Consider the following 22167-nt stretch of genomic DNA (forward strand, 5'->3'; position numbering starts at 1 on the left):
AACACTCATCAAAAGCGGGAAATCTGAAAGGCCATCGCCAAGAAGGTGTGGACCCTGGGGCCTATGGGCAGACTAAGGAAACAGGCTTTCAGTTTATAGAAATATTGGTACAACATTACTATTTGTAGACACACATTGATTCATATTTTTCTTTTTGTGAATGTAAATCAAGCAGATTATCTGGCCTTGCAATCACAATGTACCCATGTATTTCTGGTTTATGTCATTTTAGGGGACATAAATTCACTATTCTAAACAACAAAGCCCTAGCAAACAGAGGTGTGAAACAGTTCCTGCACAGAAATTAAAATGGATAAGAGACAAGGTCATCGTACATGACATAAGAGATAGCATGAGAAATTACAAAACTATAGCCAAATGGTTTCTGAAAATGTTCCCTACATGCATGAGGTACTAATAATAAACAACCCAAGTTTGAGAGCATTGAAGTTGGTGAAATATGAAGATTTGTCAAACTACTATATATGCCATTTCAGCAACATCAGGGGCAGGCGGAGGAGACATTGGCTACACTGTGGGTGGGGTGCTGAGACCACCAACAAGGGAACCAGTGGCACAGAGGGTGAGGGGACAGGCACAGGGCCATGAGTTCATCGACATCCTTCTCGGAGGTCTCCACAGAAGACCAGTCCCTAGTGGTAGTAGATCCTACTTCAACTTTACCACCTGCAACCTTGTCAGCCACCCACATTCCCATCTCCATCCTCCCTTTTTCCACCCCAGTTGGCCAAACTGTCCTCCTAAAAGCGGTGGCATATCCTTTGCTGCAGGACCTCCCCACCCCTTTCCCCTGGCTGTGCTGAGTGAGGAGGCTATTTGACCTACTGAGGAACATCTGTGTAGGCCAGACTGCACTCCTGAATGCCATCCATGGGTTTAGTTGCCAGATGTGACAAATGTTAGCTTACTTGTAAGGCATTCATAGTGCTACATCTGGCCTACAGAGGTCATTCCAAGGTCTAGCCTCCTCACTGCCTCAAAATCTGCCCCTTACTCATCCCAATTTCCTGTTCCCAGCCACTCCAACACACACACAAGCAGCACATCCACACATAAACACAAACATAGCAAAAAGTGCACACACAAACATAGAAACACCACACCCACCATCGCCACCAGCACCACCACCTCACCCACCTCACCCACATGCATAGCCAACAACAGCACACCCACAGACACCACATCTACCACCACACCCACATGCAGTGCCACCACCAGTACACCTGCAGACACCACACCCACCACCACACCCACATGCACAGCCGCCACCACCACCAGCACACCAACAGACACCACACCCACAACCACACCCACATGCACCACCACATCCACAAGTACCACAACCAGCACCTCAACAGCACACACATCCACACATCCACACACACACATGCCTGCAGACATTGACACAATACCTACTGCACACAAATGCCCACACTCATTCGAACAACATACTCCCAGGAAAAAAACACACATTCAAATGTACACCACATACACCAGACCCATGGGCAACTGCCCCCTCAACAGACACATGCACCTCCCTCACTGCCACCCCTTCTACCTCCCAAACCCAACTCCCTGCCAACCATCCTACCCATTTTTCCAAAGAAGATCTTTTATGCGCCCTGGCCTTGATCCCTTCTACATCCCAATCCCCACTCCCAAACATAAACCCACCGCTCCCGAAACCCAAGCCAGTCCTCCCAAGCCCAAACCCAAAGTAAGATCATTGCAGTGCCTGCTCTGTGCCCAATAGATGCCCCTTCCTGAGGAGGCTGTACTTGGCAGTGCCATTAGGAGGCAAGTTCAGGGCCTGAAGCCCACTTGTCTGCTCCTGGACTCTTTGGACAGTGCATTCCTTTTTATTTTCATTTCATGGAGAGAAGTATCTCATTATTGTATTTAAAATTATTTTCTTTTCAATACCTTTGTCCTGGCATTAATTTTAGATTATTAGTAACTGTTTGCTGATAATGTTTTTTATGCAAAAGTATGCGACATGCACGTCTTATCATTTCTTACAATGCCAAGCACAGGTTTCATTTTTGACATACTTATATAGTGCATAGATTAGTGTTGTACTTTTGTGATGGGCATGTTAATTTTGGTGCACGCATTCATCATCTGGACCGTTACACCAAAATGATAAATGTTTCTATTTTTGTGACTTGAGAAGGCATGTGTTTTATTTTACCATGACGTGTTAATGAAATACAATGAATTACACAGGGAAAATGACACTTTACAGTTAAATGACATCTAATGTTTAACAGAAATTGCACAGACGAAGGGGACATAAACAACTTTGGCATGTTTTAAGTTTAGAGGTAACATTGGTTGTACATTCTGTGTAAACCCACTTGTTGCTTTGTGTAGTGCAATTACCACATTATAATTGCTTTATGTAGTTACAATGATGTGTACTGTTAATGTATATGATATGGTGGTTTGGAGTAAATTATTACACACACCAGTGGCGTTACGAAACTGGAAGGGGCCCCCTGCACAGAACATGGAGGGAGCCGCGCCCCCGGACTCACTCAGGCCAGGTGCTGTTTTGCAGAGGTTGGGGGTCCCCGCACCACGGGGCTGTGGGGGCCTTTGTTACATCCCTGACAAACACACACACACACCTGTATGGACACATTTCGATTGAGGAATTGATGTCACTTTTTGTGTAGGTGTCCATTGGCATGAAGGAAGTTAGTACCAGATTGGTATGTGTTAATGATATATTGAGGTGTGTTTTTTAAAGTTTTTCTAACTACTACATTATAGACATATGTATTGCACATCATTGTAATAGGGCTTGCAAGTATTCTTTTAACATGCACGTGTCCAGTGTCCAGTGCTAATGTATGCAGACAATTCCAAGGATAACAGGTAAAATATTCACTTACCTTTCCGGCAAGGACAGCGTTGATTTTATTCTTGGTCCAGTAGCAGCAGCAAAGGACTTGTACAATCTGGTTCATTGCGGCAGGAAATGAGTAAACTCTAAAAATAGTACGTTCTTGCAATCTGCCAACTCACATATGGAGGCTTAGCTGCCACAGTTACGTCAGCGGGAAGGCACATCGTGATTGGGCTGGTGGTAAAAGTGTCTGGAGTCCCGCTGTCAACTGCTATTGCCTATTGCACAGTAGGCACAGTGGTTGAATCCAGGCGGTGACAGCGGTTGTTGATGGACTTTCATCTATGGGATGATCAACATCTAAATACAGCGGGAAGACTGGCAAAGCAGCGGGAGGGCTATCCAATGGAAAATTAACAGTGGGACTGATACTGCCAAGATTTAAATCAGGCCCTTAGTCAAACAGCCAGTTCTTCAACCTCTTGTGCAATTCAAGAAGAGAGGTGAGGGTCTGATGTGTAGTGGGATGTCATTTCATGCTTTAGGTGTAATGTAAGCAAAACCTCAACCTCATGTTCTGCTTTTTTGAATTTGTACACATCTTATGATGGAGAAATCTTTTGCTGCTGCTGCCTTAGGTTTATCTATCATCTGAAGGAGGGCAGCTTGCACTGTCTCTGCCCAACGTGTATATGGTACACGAAGAAGGGGTTTTTCCACTGTTATTGTCCAATCATACTAACAAAATACAAATTATATTTTGGATACATTAAATGAACTTGCAGAAGATGCCCTATGAAAAAGGGACTTTCACAATATATAATATAAATGATACCTATATTCCTGAGGATGGTGCCAGACTCCTTTGAGGCAATATTTGCATGGTGAAGCATTATTGGACAAGATAAGCAGTTTCTATTGCTTGATCGTCCTGTTCTTAATGTTGTAGTAAAACATTTTTAGCTTGCCCACACAATTTTAATATGTATAACAATTCAACAAAAGAGAACATAAATTACATCATAAGAGGGAACACAACCTTACCCAAACTAGAGACCCATAACTCGGAAACTGTACATCCATGGTAGTATTCTCGGATGCTTCTCAGTGCCTGAACCAAACCAGGCTAGGTAGATAAAGGTTCATCATTGTATATGAGTACTTGAATTAAGGTTTGGCTGTTTCTTCCTGTTTTGTGCATCTTTTATGTTTAGGTCTGTTTATGGACAGTGTACTTTTAATCTCATATCTTCCTCTTTAGTGTGTAAGCTACTTGTATTGAAACTGCTCTGTGTGTGTGAGAGAATTGTGTGATGCTGCCCCTTCAATTGACAATTGTCTTTTGTTTATTCTTTGTTTCAGGGAAGGTTGTGTTGTTGCTGTCCATGTTGCACCTTTGTTGAGAAGCTAGCTATAAAACTTTCCATTACATAAAAGACATGATTATTCGCATTGACACTGCTAGTTTTAATAAATGGTGTGAATAAAGGAGTGAACTCTGAAAAATTATGTGACCAAAGTTTACTTTTAGTTTTACATGTGAAACAAGCAGTTTATGAAATGGACTAGAACTCTTTGTAAAATTGTAAAGCATAGCTCACACATGGTCAGTATAACACTTTTGGTCTGTTGTGCCATGTTAGCCAACATTACTTTGCATTCTGAGGTGTTGAACCCATTTGGAAAGTCTTAAAAGAAAAAGCACAAACCCTATAGTGCAACGTGCTGTTGAATGAAATGCCAGGAATGGAAGATGGTATTATGTGTAATAGTGCATGGCAGACGTGTGAAACATAATTAATTTCCAGAGTGATGCATTTGTGGCAGGCTGTAGGAGGGTAAATAGCCCATTGGTTGAGAGGGACAAAGATATCATTTCAAATGCAAATAGAAGCATCTCACTTCTGATGGGCTGACATTATTACACTACTTGGAAAAACAAACTATGTGCTTAAAATGAGGTTATTTACCAGAACAATGTGAACTGGACCTGGCCTGAAACAGAGAGAAAGGAAAAACAATGAGCACCTCTTTCTGAGCTGGCAGGGGCGTCAGTTATATTTACCTTAGGGCACAAGCTATATTTACTTGAAAGAACTATAACAATAACTGGTGAATTTCAGTGGTTTTAGAGGTTAAATTGACCTTTTCACCTAACTATAACATTACTTTAACCTTTTTTTTGTGAATAGATAGATAGGCAGACAGACAGGCAGGCAGGCAGATAGATAGTAGATAGATAGATAGATAGATAGATAGATAGATAGATAGATAGATAGATAGATAGATAGATAGATAGATGGCCTATATTGTGCGTTGTGTTTTTGTAGTTAGGAGTTGATGGAGGATAGTCAACCACAAATGGGATTCTTCCCCTTTTGTTTCTACTGGTGGTATTCCAATAAGTGCTTACTCAGGGAAGCACTTATTTTGCAATACCAACAGTAAAAACAAAAGTGACAGAATCCCATATGTGTTCTACTATCATCTATTAGCTCCCAGCTACAAAAACATAATGCAAAACAGGGTTATTTTTCCAAAACTACTTATTGCAGAGCTACCAATTTATGATCTCTTATTGTGAGAACTGAACACAAGCACAGTGTAACAAATGCAGGGGTTAATTGTTCTGATTCAAAAAGTGCATCACATGTGAATACCTTTTACAAGCATCATCCGTACCAAGTACTGTTACAAGGACAACCTATGGCATACAACAGCATCTTACATGTCGCTCAACATGCATTGTTTATGTGATACAGTACCAATGCTAAAGCTGTAAAAAACAATGTGTAGGCCAAACAGTGAATTACCTCTATACATGGATCAGGAATCACAAATTAGCAATAATCAATAAGAAACGTGACCAGCCTGTTGACAATCATCTTAAACATGTGGACAATTTCTTATCACATTTGAAGATTTTCCCTGGGAAACGTCCGAAAGGAAAAACTACTGGACTCCAGAGAACACATCTAGATGTACCATTTAAAATCATTGCATCAAGATAGACTGAACATCACTGACAATACCACCTGATTACTGCATATCCCATGAGATATCAGGACTCTATTGGTTCCACATTCCAAATGGAATCTTCACTCATGATGCTTTTTGAATATCCAGCAGTGTCAGCTGAGCAGCCACTGAGCAAGCAATCTTATACTACCTGCGGGAGGCGGGGTGAAACTTTGTAGTGTAACTATTTATTTATGTTCTTTAGTTAGTCTGTTTGAGTCACTCCTTTCTTGGACATTTCATTTCTTTGTGACTCGTTGTATCCTTTGGGGTCTGGATTTTTGCTCTGGCTGGTTGTTGTTTTCTTGTGATATATAGTTATCTCAAAAAACAATGAGGCTAAATTTAGGATTTATAGATGGATAGTGGTAAAGTATGGTAAATAGAATTTTAGGGTTTAGGAATTGGTCGTGATAAAGGGTGACAAGGGTAATTTTAGGGCTTTGGAGTAGTGGTAAAGGAAGGAAAGAATTAGAGTTAGTGGTACGGGTAAATGTAGGGGTTGGGGTGGCTAGTGGTAGAGGGTGGTTAGGGTAAATTTAGAGTCTGGGGTGGAAAGTTGTATAGGATGCGAAGGGTAATTTTAGGGTATAACAGTGTTTAGTGGTAAGGGTGTAATTATATGGTTTAGAGGCAGATAGTGGTAAAAAAGGTTTAAGGAGTAAATAACAAATTGGGGTTTTGTAGCGGGTTCCCCTCCAAAAAAAAAAAAAAAAAATACTAAGTTCAGGGTTTAGGAGTGAGTAGTAGTAGAGGCAGGTTAGGAATAAATTAAACAAGCATTTGCAATGCAATGGGTCTCGCGTTTGCTCGAGCTAGATCAATTAGCGTTGTAAACTCCTAACTGGACTCCTTTCTTGCCACATAAATTGAAATTGAAAAGTAAAACAGTTTCACATAACTAACTGGACTTTTCTTGCCATATAAACTGAAATGTCACAAAAGCGAGCTGACAACCGCCATCAACGCAAAGCAGACACACAAAGGGAAATAAAAGTTTGCTCGTAGTGAAACCTATCGGCAAAAGTGCAATTATCCATGTAACCAGCAAAAGTGCAATTAACTATGTAACAGGGTCAATGTCATGCAAAGCGCTCGACTTCTGGCCAGCGAGATCGCACTGCAAAAAAAGAGAAAAAGTAGTCCAGAAATCGGGCGGAAAACAGCAAGCCTCGTATGTTTTCAGTACTTGGTCACTGCGGTCGAGGAGAGCTAAACACCGGAACAGGCATGACGTATGCATGCCTTTCACTTATGAAAGCAGGCATATTTTAAAATGCAAGCCCACGAACCAATGAAAGAGACTGACAGACATGGGCGTGGTTTGAAACCCAAAGAAAGATTACAACATGGGGAGGAACGATTTGCGCTCGCCCCTGAAAAGGGGGGTTCCCCACCAAAAAATAAATAAATACAGCTAATATTAAATTAAATAAATATATGAGAGACAGAGGGGTTTTACTTACCTTATCATATTTACCATGCATGGTAAAGCCTGCATGGAAAAGGCATGTGTGGTAAACGCATGTGTTGTAACTTCATACAACCATGACATGGGCCACTCGATTTCTCTCCATGATACCTCAAGAAAGTGGGCAAGCCTGGTGGCACCAACTTTAGTAGCGTGGTGCATTAGTGCATGCTTGTCGAAAAATATGCATATGAGTGTAAAGGTTGCCTTAACAAACAGGAGACAGCTTGAAGCCCGTAGAAGAAAACATAGAAATATACCATAGCAGTGAAGAAAATAGATGAGACAGGTCTTTATTATATTGTGTAAAATGAAAATGATGATTAAAAGAAAGTTGGATTGATATCGGCTTTATTATGGGCAAATGTGATGCAGGTAGTGTTGTGACATGCGAGACACAATAATCCAAAAACCTGAATCTCGAATTTCTATGGATCATGTGCTTTATTTGCTTTGTATATTTATTTTTTCGTTTGAAGAAATAATGAAAAAAAAAGTTCAAAAATAATAGTGGTGGGACTGCTTAAAGATACAGATGCATACGCCATCATGAAAACGAGATTGAAAACAGATTTTTGTTTAATTTTAGTAGTGATTTATTGCACTGAACGGAAGCACTGAAGGAGATCAAGTGCGGGTGAGTTGGGGAGAGAAACTGTGCTTGAATGTAGGCGAAGGGATTGTGAAACCTCGCAAAATTACAGTTCATGGTAAAAACTATGCACACCCCCAACAACGTAAAAACTACAAAAAGCAACAGCCGTGCTAATCGGCCTGCCTTGTTTTAAATGAAAGAGCCTCTTCAGCCACTGATGGGTTTAAGCACTCAGCAAGTTATTATATGTGCAACTGTTACTCATCTTTGCACTCTTGCATCCAGTCACCTACCTACTGGCTCATTCTTGCATTCCCAAGCCTTTTCCCCACCACAATAAAACACATACACAAACTCAAAAGCTTATGCAAGATTAATTAAAAGTGGGAAAAAGAAAACATGCTCTGACATAACCATGGCGAAAATAGGCTTGCAATAACAATTAAACTGGTATTATACATAGTTTATCATTGTTTTATGTACCTGCATGACTGCCACACTTACAACTAAAGAGTCGACCATCCTGGAATGGTAAAACAATGATATTTTATGGACAATACCATTCCATGATGGTCACCTGATTTAGAGGCAGTGACCATGCACGATGCTGTGCACTGCAGAGGAAATGTGTGGCAAGGAAGTGGCCTCTTAGCACTGTCTGTGGAGATCTAATGAGGCCGAAAGATGAAAATAAAATTATGATTTTCATCATAAATAAACCAGACCTACTGCCTTTGTCATATCATTTCATAGTACCAGATCAGGCCTATGGTATCTGGCTTAACTTTTCCCAGTGAAACCATCAGGCCTATAGCCTTTATCGTATTCTTTTCGCAATATATATGTGGTGGGGAAAAGGCTCATATATTGTAACTTTCAATAATGAACATATCACTCTGTCCTATTTGCTGTCAAGCCAGACCTAAAAAAGAAACAGAGCCCTTAATGCCATTTACTGTCTACTCCAGATACATAGGAAGTGAAACACAGGTTCAAGTAATATGACTCTGCTTTTTAGAAGAACAATGAGTAATGTCTATGAAACAAACACGTTTTGAAGGCAAACAAATACTGCAGAATCCAAAGAATTTCAAGAGTTAATAAAATGTCTTTAGGCTTGTAGTTGAAGATTAAAAGTTCAATCAAATTAGCGCTTCAAGCGAGTTACCCAAAGAACACGTTTTTAGAAAGAGAGTCTCCGCAGGACCCAGCCGAGCCACCAGTAGAATCCTGCAAGGAAACAAGAAAGCAGGAAGTCAGAAATTGTCTGAAGTTGCCAGGACAAGAGACACAAGCAGCACATCTCACCAGAAACACCAGGAGCAAGTGCAAACAACGAGCGGTCATCCGAGGTGCAGCCCGCAGCCTTCCAGGCTACATGCTCCACTTTCCTAAAGGGCCCGTGCCTCAGAGGCACTGAGGGGAACAAGCGCCTGACAACCGTTACCGCCTCCTGCTTCCTCCTCCTCTGCATGCTATGAAAGATTTTCGGATGGATCCCCATAGACACCAGAAAAACTGTGACCCAGGCCCTCATTACCCACAGATTGAACTACGGAAACGCACTCTACTGGGGAGTCACCACCCAACTCCTTAATTGCCTCCAAACCATAGAGAACTCCACAGCAAGACTCATCCTAAATCTTCCCAACACACCAGCATCACCCTGCACTTCAGAAACCTGCACTGGCTACCTATGAAAAAGAGATGTGAATACAAGGTCCTGACCCTCACCTTCAAATCCCTCCACAACATCGAACACAAACACAGCAACCACCATATGACTTTCCACCAGCCCACCAGAGATCTCCGGTCAGCCTCCCTCGCCCTTGCACACATCCCACAAGTCCGCCAGAGCCGCTGCAGAGGCTGTTCCTTTTCCCACCTCATTGCCAAGGCCTGGAACGACTCTCCCTCCATCTGTGAACCACTCACTCCCTCCCTGACTTCAGGCAGTAGCTCAAGCCCTGGCTCTTCAACGAGAAGCCGCCAGCACGCAACATCAGCTCCCAGGGCCTGGATACCCCTAGGGGGATAAGCCGCACTCTACAAATACCTGATTGATTGATTGATTGATTGATTTAATGTGATGTCAATTCAAAGAGCAAGACAGTGACTGTAACTATTTTACAACAATTGCATAACAATTGACATACCTTAGACAAAAACACTTTTTTTGGCTCCAAAATGACCCAGAGAAATGTGATTGTGTGCTATGATCATAGCATGCAGGCTGCTCTTGTGTATATATTGATGAGTGTTGCTGCTGCTGTCCGTGGGAATGGAGTGCCCTCACATGGTTGTGTCTCTTACAGCTGTACTTGGAATCAGGTGTCCGGGATCCGCTGGTCACCTATGAAGGTGGCACACCTCCCTCCTCACCGGTGCAAGGTTAGCATAGCGGGGGCCTGGGGGTCATACTGTGCTTCACCCTTACTGTTTCCTTCTCTCCCCTGGGTTCTCCCCCTTTTTGCCTTTCGTTTGTTCCACGTTTGCCGTTGTTGCTTCTCACCTCCCTTCCTATCCTTTCTCACTACTGTCATCCTCCGCTTCTTCCCCTTTATTCCCTCTTCCTGTCTCTAATTTCATCTTTCACCCCTCTCTCCCTCGTCTTTCCTTCATTGATTTCACCCGAATGTCCTCCCTTCACCCTGTCTAGTCATCCTCCATCCCTTCCTGCAACCATCATGTATTCCCGCGTTTTTTTCATTTGGTCTCGAATCCAACATCTGCTCATTGCTTTACCCGCTCTCCTTCACACACTTCCTCTCTCCCACCCCTTTCTATCTTTGTTTCTTCCTCTCTTATTCATTCCTTTGTTTCTTGTTCCCTGCTTCTCCCTACCTCCTATCGGCCCTCCCTAGCTCACATAGGGCCTGATGTAGGATGCGATTTTGCAGTCACAAAAGGCGAATTTAGCCTTTTGCAACCGCAAAATGGCCTTTTCCAATGCACCATCCCTATTTTGCAAACTGGCATGCAAATACTTACTTGCAAAATAGGGATTCAGACTTGCTAGCAGGCCACCATCTCTGTGAGTGCGGAAATTCCAAATGGGGTCGCAAATTGTGACCTGCCTTATGAATATTGAATAGGTAGGTAATTTGCAACCCCATTGGGAACTGCAAACATTGTGGTTGACACTGCTGTACACTAAAGCTATCGAGATGCAATTTGCGACGCGCAAAAAATGCAAATTACGAGTCACAATCTGGCCCATAATCCTTTATTTCCACCATGCTGCCCTGCTTCCCCTCATCAACCCATGCCGGTCTTCATTCCTTTTCAAGCCATCCTTGTCTCCTACCCTTCATTACCCTTACCCTTCTTCTCTTCTACCTCTTTTCTCACGTCCTTCTCTGCTCTCTCCACACCCTCTTCATGTCTTCCTGCTTCCCGCCCTCTCGCCCTTTAACCCTCCGCCTCACCGTCTCTCTCTCTCTCTCTCTCTCTCTCTCTCCTAAAGCATGCTTGCGGTATGATCAGTGCACCTTCACTCAGTGTGCCTTTGCTCCCTCTAGATAAACTGGTGGTCGCCCTGTACAGCTATGAGCCGGCTCACGACGGGGACTTGGGTTTCCAGGCGGGGGACCATCTACAGGTTCTCGAGCAGTAAGTGTGTCTGATGCAATGTTACCACCCCGTGCCTCCTTTGTCCACTGTCATCTTAAGGGTTTTTGCGTCCTTGGGAAAGACATATTTTGAGACCCCTACACTTTTGAATTTCATAGCAATTGAAGCTAGCATAATCTCCAAAAATTATTAAAGTACTTTAAACTTACAGAAACTGGTCTGCAAAACGCAATCCTTAAAATTACACTGGGGAGCGGGAGAGGATGAGATAGAAAAATAGACACAGGTGATGTAGAGAGACTCCATGGGCTCTCTTTAAAGCTAGGGGTAATTTACAATTGCCCACTTTGCTCATGCCTTATGAGTCTCTACCTTTGCCCGGAACTCTTGGGTTCAGACACTGGGATGAGAGCCTGCCAGAGAGAGCTGAAGGAAGGCAAGACAGGGCCCTGGGAGGCATGAGTGTGCCTTCCCCCCGCACATCAGCCACACTCTGCAGAAAGTTTTTGGTGGCAAGGAGGAGAGGGAGGAGTGAAGTTTCGAGTTGGAGCCCATTCCCCTAGGAGTTTGGGCTTCTGGGGTGACCATGGCTCAGGCAAGTGTTTTACACAGCGTGCTGCTGACCCTGGCTCCCACCAGGTACGTAACGTAGACCCCTACAGAGCAGAGGGACTCCCTAACCCTTCATGGGGCCCATTCAGCCCAGGGCCAATGATATCTATGAGATATGGGAGACTGAGGGGCCCTTCATCACATTTTGCACGATGGACAACATCATTTTGTGCTACGCCGCTGGGTCCCATCTAGCTGAGACTGGCCTGGTCTGATTACAGACCTGTTCCCGTTGCCTATTTGGCTGTTCCTGTGAGGCCCCCGTGCTCCGAGCCAGGTCAGGACTTGGGCATGTGTTTTTAGGAAACAGGGCACATAACGCTACACTTCTCACTCAAGGATTCTGGGTCAGCTGCAGGAAGGCAGATGTGCAGAACCTGGACTTATGCTTTGAAAGCTACTGGCACTATAATGGGAGGGCTTGCATCTTCCATACTACCTAGTGCATAAATAATGTATTGTCAAGACAAGCATGTATTGTTAAAGGAACTACACGGGGTAGGTAAATGGATTACCTCGACACCACTGTTATATCCAATTTAGTGAGCTGTGATCACTGACTGGAGGCGCGGACTACACGTATGAGCACATTTATTATGGTTGCTCAACTTAAGAAGGAATGTCCAGGTATCAGCATTGGCTTCTCTCCTGCTCCGTCCTCCAGTTTAACAGACCCTTCCAATTGACGCTTGCTGAAGACCTGGGAGGATCCTCTCCTATTAGTCATACATACAAGGGAGGAGCCTCGTCCATCAGACAATTTTTCAAGAGACGTCATCCAATCACACCTGGGTGGAGACTAACCCAACAGTCATTCATACTTAGAAACAGCTCAGCCTCAACATCAAAACCTTTCTCAGGGGCACTACATGTAGGCCAGCTACACACGTAAAGGGCCTCCCCTGATGCCAATGCAGTTTGGACGCGTCACTCACACCTGGGAATGGACTCATTTGCCAATCACCCCCAGATGAGATGTGGCTCCCGTGCTAATCACCATTTTGAGGGCAGACATATTTGTTGATTGCTCACAACTGAGAATTTTTAGTTTTTAGATATTTATAGAGTATTTTACACTGCATTGCTTCTAATCGCTGATCAACTTCATAATGGTGGCACCAATGATACTGGGGATTCACTGTCTTCGTAACTGTTTTGAACCTACTGACAGACGATTCAAGCCAGTGGTCATTCCGCGGCCCATCGTTTTCTTGGGTAGATAATCCATTCGTTATGGTTAGCTATAAAGAGGGAGGTCTGAAGAGACCAGAGCCAGGCGACCATAATCTCCTAGTGGCTTGTTGCATAGAAGTTGCTGCAAGCCATTGACACTAGGGAGGGTCTCACCTGTTAATCATTTGCAGAAGTATAGAGCCTAGCCTTTGTCACTTACACCTGAGAAGACTCCCACCTGTGAGTTCACTGCTCTTGGGAAGAGCCTTACCAGTCAGCCAAGGACACCTGAGAACAGCCTTATGTGGAAAGTGTCGGAGCCATCAGTTTCATAAACTGGGGGTACCTAGCCTGTCAGAAACCGGCAGTTAGTGAGTCTTGGTTGTTATTCACCCACACCTAGAAGTCCTCCCCAAGTAACTCTGGCCTTTACTTTCAGACGGGGAGAATGGTGGAAGGCCCAGTCGCTTACAACTGGAGACTGCGGCTTCATTCCCTATAACTTTGTGGCCATGCTGAACAGCCTGGAGCCCGAGCCGTGAGTATGCCTGTCACGTTTGTATTTTTGTGGGTATCTACATGACTGCATGTTCTCTGGGAGGATCCCTGTCACTGTTGTTGCAACATAAGTGTCTGTGTGCCTAACATGTTCTCTGTGAACAGTAATGTCAATGTCTTGTTCTGAGCCGCGGTATCTTTACTACTGCCATTTTCTGAGCTGAGATTTTTTGTGCCACTGCCATATTCTGACTGTATTTTTGTCTCTGTCATGATCTGATTGTGTCTATTTCTCCGTCATGGTCTGACTGTATCTGTGCCATTGTCATGGAAGCAGAGGCTGGGGTGGGTGGGTAGGGTTGTTTTCCAGGAAGTTTCAAAGTGATGTTCATTTAAGAGAAGCCAGGTACAAGTTAGGGTTATGCGGCAAATTTAGTTTCGAGTCAATAGCTTTAATCTTCTGTGATATGCTAATGATTAGTAGATGCCAAGCTTTGAGACTAGAGAAAGAAGCCTTCATCGATCAGTTAAGAGCTTAAATGTTGCAGCTGCACCCATCATTGCTTCTTTGTCTTGCATCCTTTTACCTGTCGTCCAGAGGGAGATGCCTTGAGTATGTGTTCTATCTACCTCGAGGCAGTAAAAGGTTCATACGATTAATGTCCTGTTGGTTGTAAAAAGATGCATGTAGTGTATGCTGCTGTAGATCACATGCTATGCACATTCTTGCCAAATAGTGGTGTGCGTGGAAGTTTGCAAATTGTTTTTCTGCAATTAAGTCTTTGAGATACCCACGGTTCACAGTGCAGTCAGGATTTACTGCTCGGCTGATCTGTTTTCGTAATGGTCAGCGCCCTCAACCACCGGGGATGCCCATTCGTCATACCCGCAACCTTGGCCACTATATTTTATTTCCTGCCTGTTGGCCACCGCTTATTTCCACTGAGTTACCTCCTAGTTCCCTTTACCTTTTGAGGAACTCCCTTCTGAGAGGGCCACTTAAGACCTTGGTGTCCCTGTGGTATATCATATTTCAATGGATTCACTTCATACTTTTGATTTATTTGTGTAGATTATCTCAGGTGAGAATTGTTTGGTCCTGATGATGATCCCGTATTTCCTAGTGGATAGAAATGATAAATACTTTATCTACCTTAGTACGCGGTTCACGGTGCAGTCATGATTCACTGCTTGGCAATTCTGTTTTTCTAATGACCAGTGGCCGCACCGACCAGGTATGCTCAATGTTGACACATGCAACCTATTTCACTATCCTCCATTTCCTGCCTGTTGGCCACTGATTATGTCCACTGATGTACCTCGTAGTTCCCTTTACCTTTTGAGGAACTACCTTCTGAGAGGGCACCTTATTACTTTGGAATCCCTGCGGTATATCAGTATTTAGATGGATTCACTTCATGGTACTTTTGATTTATTTGTGTAGATTATCTCAGGCAAGCATTGTTTGGTTCTAATGATGATCCCGTATTTCAAAGTTGATTGAAACGTCTTCGACTTATAACACTCTAACACCATGCGATTTCAATGAGGGTGTAGAAGTGTTGCACACTATGTGGTTGTAACCAGGATTATATGATTTCTCTATTGTCTCACACAACTTTGTCTGTGTTTGTCTTAAACAATTATATGGTGTGTCCTGTAGAGGTGGGTACCTCTACACACCCACTTTTTCTGTATTCTACAATAAATGTGATTTTGGCAGTTGGTTGGAGATCACCTGGGCATTATTTTTTTGTCTCCAGTTATATATTTATGATATTGTTGGTTAGTTACCTCTGTTCCTTATAATATAGTAATACCCTTAATCCCTAATTATCCTTGGGACTCCCTTGTGTTTTGAAACATGCTAAGGTTACAACACAGACCCTCATGACAATTCTGGCCTAGAGCCGTACCCACAATGCTCCGCCACCAGATGACATCAAGGTGTTTCACAGGGCAGCTAACCATCAAAGTTAAGCCCCATGTTGTTGAGGAAGATTTTCTTGTAGAGACCATTCACAAGATGGACAGTCCTGCACAGTTTCTGCTCATGCTGAAAAGCATGACAAAGGGTGCATCAGAGGACTATATGGAGCCAGTGAAGAGTATGCTTGTCAGTCCTTGAGTGGAGAACAAATAAAATGCAGCTCGGGAACATCCACTCTATATTCAAGGTCATTTGCCCCCAGATTCTCTGGTGGTGCACACTGAACAAAGAAGACTTTGTCCAGTGCACAGGTGTTGCACCCGCTCCTAGGATGAAAAAAAGAAAATTTACATTACCTGGAAACATGTTGTAGTTGGAAAAGCAATACAATGATACATTGCCAATTCGGTGGGTCTAACTCTCAAGGTACGACTGGTACCGGTGGAAGGAGATGAAGCAACATGTCAAACACTTTTTAGAGATTTACAGGAAAAGATGTAGGGAGTTGGTGCAGGAAGCAAAGACCATCTCGAGTCGATCATTAGCTGTAACACATATAAAGCCAGCACAGCCTTCAGAGAGATGACCACACTCTTGTGATCCTCCAACTACATACACGATTCCAAGGTTCCGCCCTGATTGCAGCATCATCTGCTTAATGTGCCCATTAATAGGGAGAATCCCTTCAGCACCAGGTTGACGCCATGCCTTAGAAAATGAAAAAAGACGCAGCCATGGGCACACTCAAGATTCAACGATCCAAAACTGGTTTTCAGCATCAACAGCAGAAGGGAGGAGAGCTCATGTCAACCCTCCCATTGTAAGTGCGACAGGCCTCATTTAAGTGAAAAGTGCGATTAGCTGTCTCCCACTTAAAATGTCCTCCAGCTCAATGCAAGTTCATGGCAAAATTGAATCCCCCTCAATTTTATCCCGAATCCCCCTCAAAACTCTTACCAAATGCTGGATGATTTGGAAAATATCTGATTTTTGAAGGAGGCAAAAAAGGCCTGCTCGGAGGGCGATCACCCACATCATTTAATGATGCTGCGAGAAAGAGATATGCCCAATGCAGAAAGATTAATGGCAAAATATCTGAGTATAACTTCACAGCATGGAAAAAGTGTTGTTTAAGGGGCCCGCAGTAACTCACCCCTGAGCTTAAGTATGCCTAGTGGGAAGCAAAGCAGGCTGATGCTTTCTTATCCTCTTGGATGGAACACCATCTACCATTGCTACACTGTCAGAGGCACAAAGCGTGGTTACAGGGACTCTTTGTAATTTGCAGGTGGTTTTTCAAGGACCTTGGTCGGAAGGATGCTGAACGACAGCTGCTGGCCCCTGGGAACATGCAGGGGTCCTACCTGATCCGTGAGAGTGAGACCACCAAAGGTAAGGCATGTGAGAGTGAGATCCAAGTGTGAGACATGTTAGGGCACTAAATATTAGCTATGTAAAGTTGCATCACGAAAAGGTGAGATGAGTCGGAGGCCATCCTAAATTTGTGGGTTTAACACCATCTAAAGTGAGGCCTGCAAGCATGAGCTAACCAGAACCGAGGCATGTGAGTGTGGGACCATCACAGGTGAGAGACAGAAGTAGTGTTTGAGGATATTTCCGATAGTCAAACAGCCAAAGGTGAGACCAGTGAGAGAGGCAACACCTATGGCCAGGCAGATGATGTGGTGTTGGGTACCTCTGAAAGTGAGATGACCAAAGGTGACGCTTTTGTCAATAAGCTCACTAAGTGTAAAACTATAGAGTTCTGTAGAATAGCAATAAAAAGGTCTAAGCTTGGGCCAGTGACATTGAAAAATTAAGAGAGAGAGTGAGAGAGAAAGAGGGAGAGAGAGAGTTAGAGAGAGTGTGTGTGTGTGTGAGTGTGTGAGAGAGAGAGAGAGAGAGAGAGAGAGAGAGAGAGAGAGAGAGAGAGACCACCATAGGCGATGCATACAACCATGGGTGAGACAGCCAACTGTTAAACCTTTGATGGTAAGGTAACCAAACATAGAATCTGTAGACTAACATCCCCTAGGATAAGAGCTGTGAGAGTGAGACTGCCAAGGTTGTAGGTTTTATATGGTATTTGAACAGCATGCTTATAGCAGAAATGCCATGGAGTGCTTTACAGGGCTCCACAGTACAAAGGCGAACATACTGTCAAAGACGTGAGGCTTGGCTCTGAGAACAGCGGTGGACTGTTACTGATTCACGATGTATACCAGAAAGAGCCTGGTGTATGATGTCATCCATGAGAGTTACACCATCACAAGTGAGCCCATCGAGCGAGAGTTCCACCTGCCTTATTGCTTTTACTCTTGTTAGAGGTTAGTAGGGTAAGACCGTGAAGGATACTGTTGTTTGTACTTGGAGTACCCAGGCTTCAGAGGTTGTTACACTCCAACTGGATAACCAAGTTGTTTGGTTTGTACACATCACTCTCCAAGGAGGCCAGGCAGTCAAGGTTTACTCCGGGAAGTGGCGAGAGGTTTGGGACTCAGATACAGTTTCACACACTACTCAATAAATTCAATGTGTAATCAGAGCCATGTCTTGTCAAACATGCAAGTCTTTATTTTAACATCGGACATGAAGGGCAATACAAATTGTGAATGACATAAACAACAGATGTTCCTAGAACATTCTAGGGCAGGGTTGTGACCATGAACACTTTGCATTGTGTAACTCGCAAAGTGGTTCAACCAAAATAGCATTGCCGTCTATATGCACAGTTAACCTGCAGGCTGTCAAAGAATTGCCACAGTCTTCAGGTATCTTCTGGCCTCGGATATTTATCTTGAACAGCATGTCTCAGGGATTCTCAGTGCCAGACAAAATGTTGCAAAGTATCTGCTGTGTTATGATGCATGGCCCTTTGTTCTAGTTTCTCAGCTATGTTACGGACAAGGAAGACACATCTGTGGGTTTTAGTCCAGGTGGCTGAGCCTCTGACTTGTTTCCAAAAACATTACTGAAAAAGTTAACTGTCATTCCCATGCTCCAAATAGTGTGATTTCCGGTTGGCAAAAGAAACTGAAGTTCAGGTGACCATTTAACTGAGCCCAGCTAGCTACCAAAATCACTGTTCCTACTGGGGACTACTGTTGGTGGGAATGGATTAGGATCCTTCGTATGCCCCCTTACGAGACCTGTATCTCATAGTTGTCTAGTTGCAACTTCTTAGGGGTTTCCCATTGCATTTATCATTGTCTCCCTCTCAGACTGGGAGAAGTGTGATGTTGATTCCTACAACATCAGGCGAGTTAAGGGACAGTGCAGATTCACCTACAGGTACAGTCATCCATGGGTCTTGGCATGTCCTTGACCATCTGGTAATATAGACAGGAACATATGCGTCTCAGATGAGCCAGGGAGGCCTGCACATATTGCAGGGCTCCAGGGCGGCCTCTTTGACTTTATTTGTCCTCCCTACGGTCTTCTGTTAACTGGGCCTGGGCTTTGCTATCAGCTCCAGAAAATGCCTCTCCCTTTCCAGGACACTAGAGTTCAAATATAAAAAGGCACAGCTGCAGGACTTTTGAACATCTTAGTCACAAATCCATCCTTAACTTGGACTACAGGAAGAAGTCAAGAAGTCTTGGTTTTGGTCAGTTATTGGTCTCTCCCAATTGTTGTTACAAGAGTCCTTTCAAGGTCCCAATGAATACACAGTACTGCCTCTGGAAAGCCACTAGCTGAAACGAGGAGTTTCTGAGCATCATTTCTCTGCCTAGAGATGGCTTGCCTTACAGTGCACTCTATAAATTGTTTCACTGCTTCCTTTAATTCCCTTCAATACAATAGCTACTCAAAGGAATATGTTTTTCAGGGGAGACAGGACAGTGCAGGTTTCCTAAGCAGATTTGCTGCAATTTTCAGACAGAGTCTTTAATGAGACCGAAGTGGAGACTGCAGAAGCTAATAAGATGTGATTTATATAAAAGACAGAGGGGGTTATTCCAACTTTGGAGGAAGTGGTAATCCGTCCCAAAAGTGACGGTAAAGTGACGGATATACCACCAGCCGTATTACGAGTCCATTATATCCTATGGAACTCGTAATACGGCTGGTGGTAAATCCGTCACAATTGGGACGGATTACCACCTCCTCCAAAGTTGGAATAACCCCCAGACTAGTCATCTCAATAAGGTGGAAGCTTTGTCTGGGCAGATCAGAGGCCAGCTGCTCAGGCAACCAAAGTGATTATGACCAATCTTTTATCCCACATCAAAGGATGGGTCTGGCAGGATAAATTCTCGTCACCAACACAGCCTGGAATAAACCATCTCTACTATAGAAAATGAAATCATCTCAAAGAGCAACTTCAGAACTGCTGTTCAGTCCTTTGCACTCTTGCATCTGGATGGTAGGAATGCTCTGATCTACAGCCTTGAATACTCCACACTGGCACCCCTTAAGGGCATCCTACATGCTGAAGAAATATCACCTCATCACCGTCACTTTGATGATGGCTACACTTGCTGACCTGCACAACTTCCAAAGCAGCTGTATCATCTACAAAGCCATCACAATTCTCACCCTTGCCTATCTGGCTAAGAAGCTCACCATTGCCAGTGGCTTCTGGCCCACCCACAGCCAGGACACTATCAGACTAGAGAGAAAGAAGTGCAAAAAAGAAAAATCATAGCACAATGCTTTTCCATCTATGCATCCAGATCCTGGAATAACATTCATGTGTCTATTGGAGCCTTCCCATCCATGCTCCATTTTAGGAAAGGTCTGAAGACACTCGTCTTTAAATAACACTGCATCAGTTCACTTCTGTGACACGTGACTATCTCTTTGCCTTTCTTTGACCCAGTGCAGCACTCTTCAGCATGTTTACTAGGTTAAAACGACATAAATACATACATACATATACCCTCGGAGAGGGGTTCCAAGCTTTTCAAGGGGAAGCTATACAGGTATTGTCACACTCAAATGGGCAACATGGCGGGAACCTCCATCTTGTATTTCAAGCCCTCTGCCCTTGTGGATGGGACCATCCACACAGCACAAGTTCACCAAGGAGCACAGCACACAAGTGCAACATGTACTGCACACATTTTACTTATCACAAGCCACCACATGCATGCAGGGGACAGTAAAGGTCTCAGTTTGTGAGTGATGAATGGATTTTGAGGGTTGGTACACTGTCCTGGAATTCAGATAAAACCATGCCTGCTTCTAACTAGAATTTAAGCTAAAACAGACCTTCATGCTCACTATATGCCTGATGAGGTTGAAGTAGCCACGGTGCACTATGAGTTGGGTTAGACTTTAAAAGCATCATCAGTTCACAAGAGGCTTGCTCTTTGCTGGTGAAACAACATAAAACCCCCTAAGTTGCTCCTGTCCACTCACAGACATGAAGCCCACTAGAGGAAAATCAGATATGTAACCAGGACGTCAGATATAATGACAGGATGGAACAGGACAAAGATTTTCATCCGTACATTTTTGTACCTAGAAACCTTTTGCTGGCTATATCATCCTTTTGTATCTCCATTAAGGGCCCAAACTTAGCCTAGGCCATCTCTTTTCATTGTTATGCCGAAAGAATACAATACGAATGGTAGTAATGGTTTCAGCCAGGATTCTCTCTGCAGAGCCAAATGGATCGACAAGGCCTGCTTTGTGTTCGGATATGGAGACTCCCGGAGCACTAAAAACAATATTCGTATTTAAAATAATATTTTTTCCTACATTTTCTTCATTTTATTTTCAATGCTCCGAACTTTGAACTCTTTACTTTCAGAATTGTATTTGATGCTGGGATTATTACAGTTATTGGCTTAGGCCAGAAGTATCCAATACAGGCTCAAAAGGAAAGAATCAATGCGAAATTTTCCGGACTGCTGTTGATTTAGTAAATTTAGGACGCCATGTACTATTCCCATTCAGGAACCAGGAATGTGGAGTTGCACATTACTTATTTTTGCTAACGGGAATCCCATTTCCTGTATACTAATAAAGTGCGTCGTACATTGTACATTTGCAGGGAGTCCGAAGACCTGCCTGGTGACTGGCTTTGGACGCAGGTATGGCGGTCGGAAGTAGCACACCTCCATCCCTGCAGCTGGATTCTGAAAATGCTTTTCGTAAAAGCAGCCCATAACCATCAGCGGGACACTTACTGCATTAAAAAAACGGTTTCCCTTTTGGGAACACATCAGGGGGGCTCAAGTTCTATTTTGGTTACGATAAAAAATTATATAGGCAGATTTTCTGTGCGGTGACTTACACCCATGCTAAATCTGAGCTGGTGGTTGCAAGTAGTGGGCACCTGCACTCATTTCTGGGGAATGTGCTTTAATGTTATCCTTTCACACAAGATACTTGAGTGCATATAACTAATGTCCCACAAGTCCTAAATCGGTAGGCAAACAATTGTACTGGGATATCAAACAGATATTTGAGAGGCC

At 43.6% G+C, this 22167-nt stretch overlaps 1 protein-coding gene across 2 annotated transcripts in view; it reads left to right on the forward strand.

Annotated features, from left to right (window-relative positions):
• Positions 1–22167, forward strand: part of LCK (LCK proto-oncogene, Src family tyrosine kinase) — a 221494-nt gene that overhangs the window by 105535 nt on the left and 93792 nt on the right. For both annotated transcript variants that reach the window (XM_069223368.1, XM_069223367.1), the window contains exons 3-6: positions 10272–10347; positions 11478–11568; positions 13754–13852; positions 17031–17134. In XM_069223368.1, the coding sequence (XP_069079469.1) occupies positions 10272–10347; positions 11478–11568; positions 13754–13852; positions 17031–17134 (370 nt within the window). The remainder of the gene's footprint in view (positions 1–10271; positions 10348–11477; positions 11569–13753; positions 13853–17030; positions 17135–22167) is intronic.

The sequence above is a fragment of the Pleurodeles waltl genome, chromosome 3_1 (genome assembly GCF_031143425.1).
Source record: "Pleurodeles waltl isolate 20211129_DDA chromosome 3_1, aPleWal1.hap1.20221129, whole genome shotgun sequence".
Taxonomy (NCBI): domain Eukaryota; kingdom Metazoa; phylum Chordata; class Amphibia; order Caudata; family Salamandridae; genus Pleurodeles; species Pleurodeles waltl.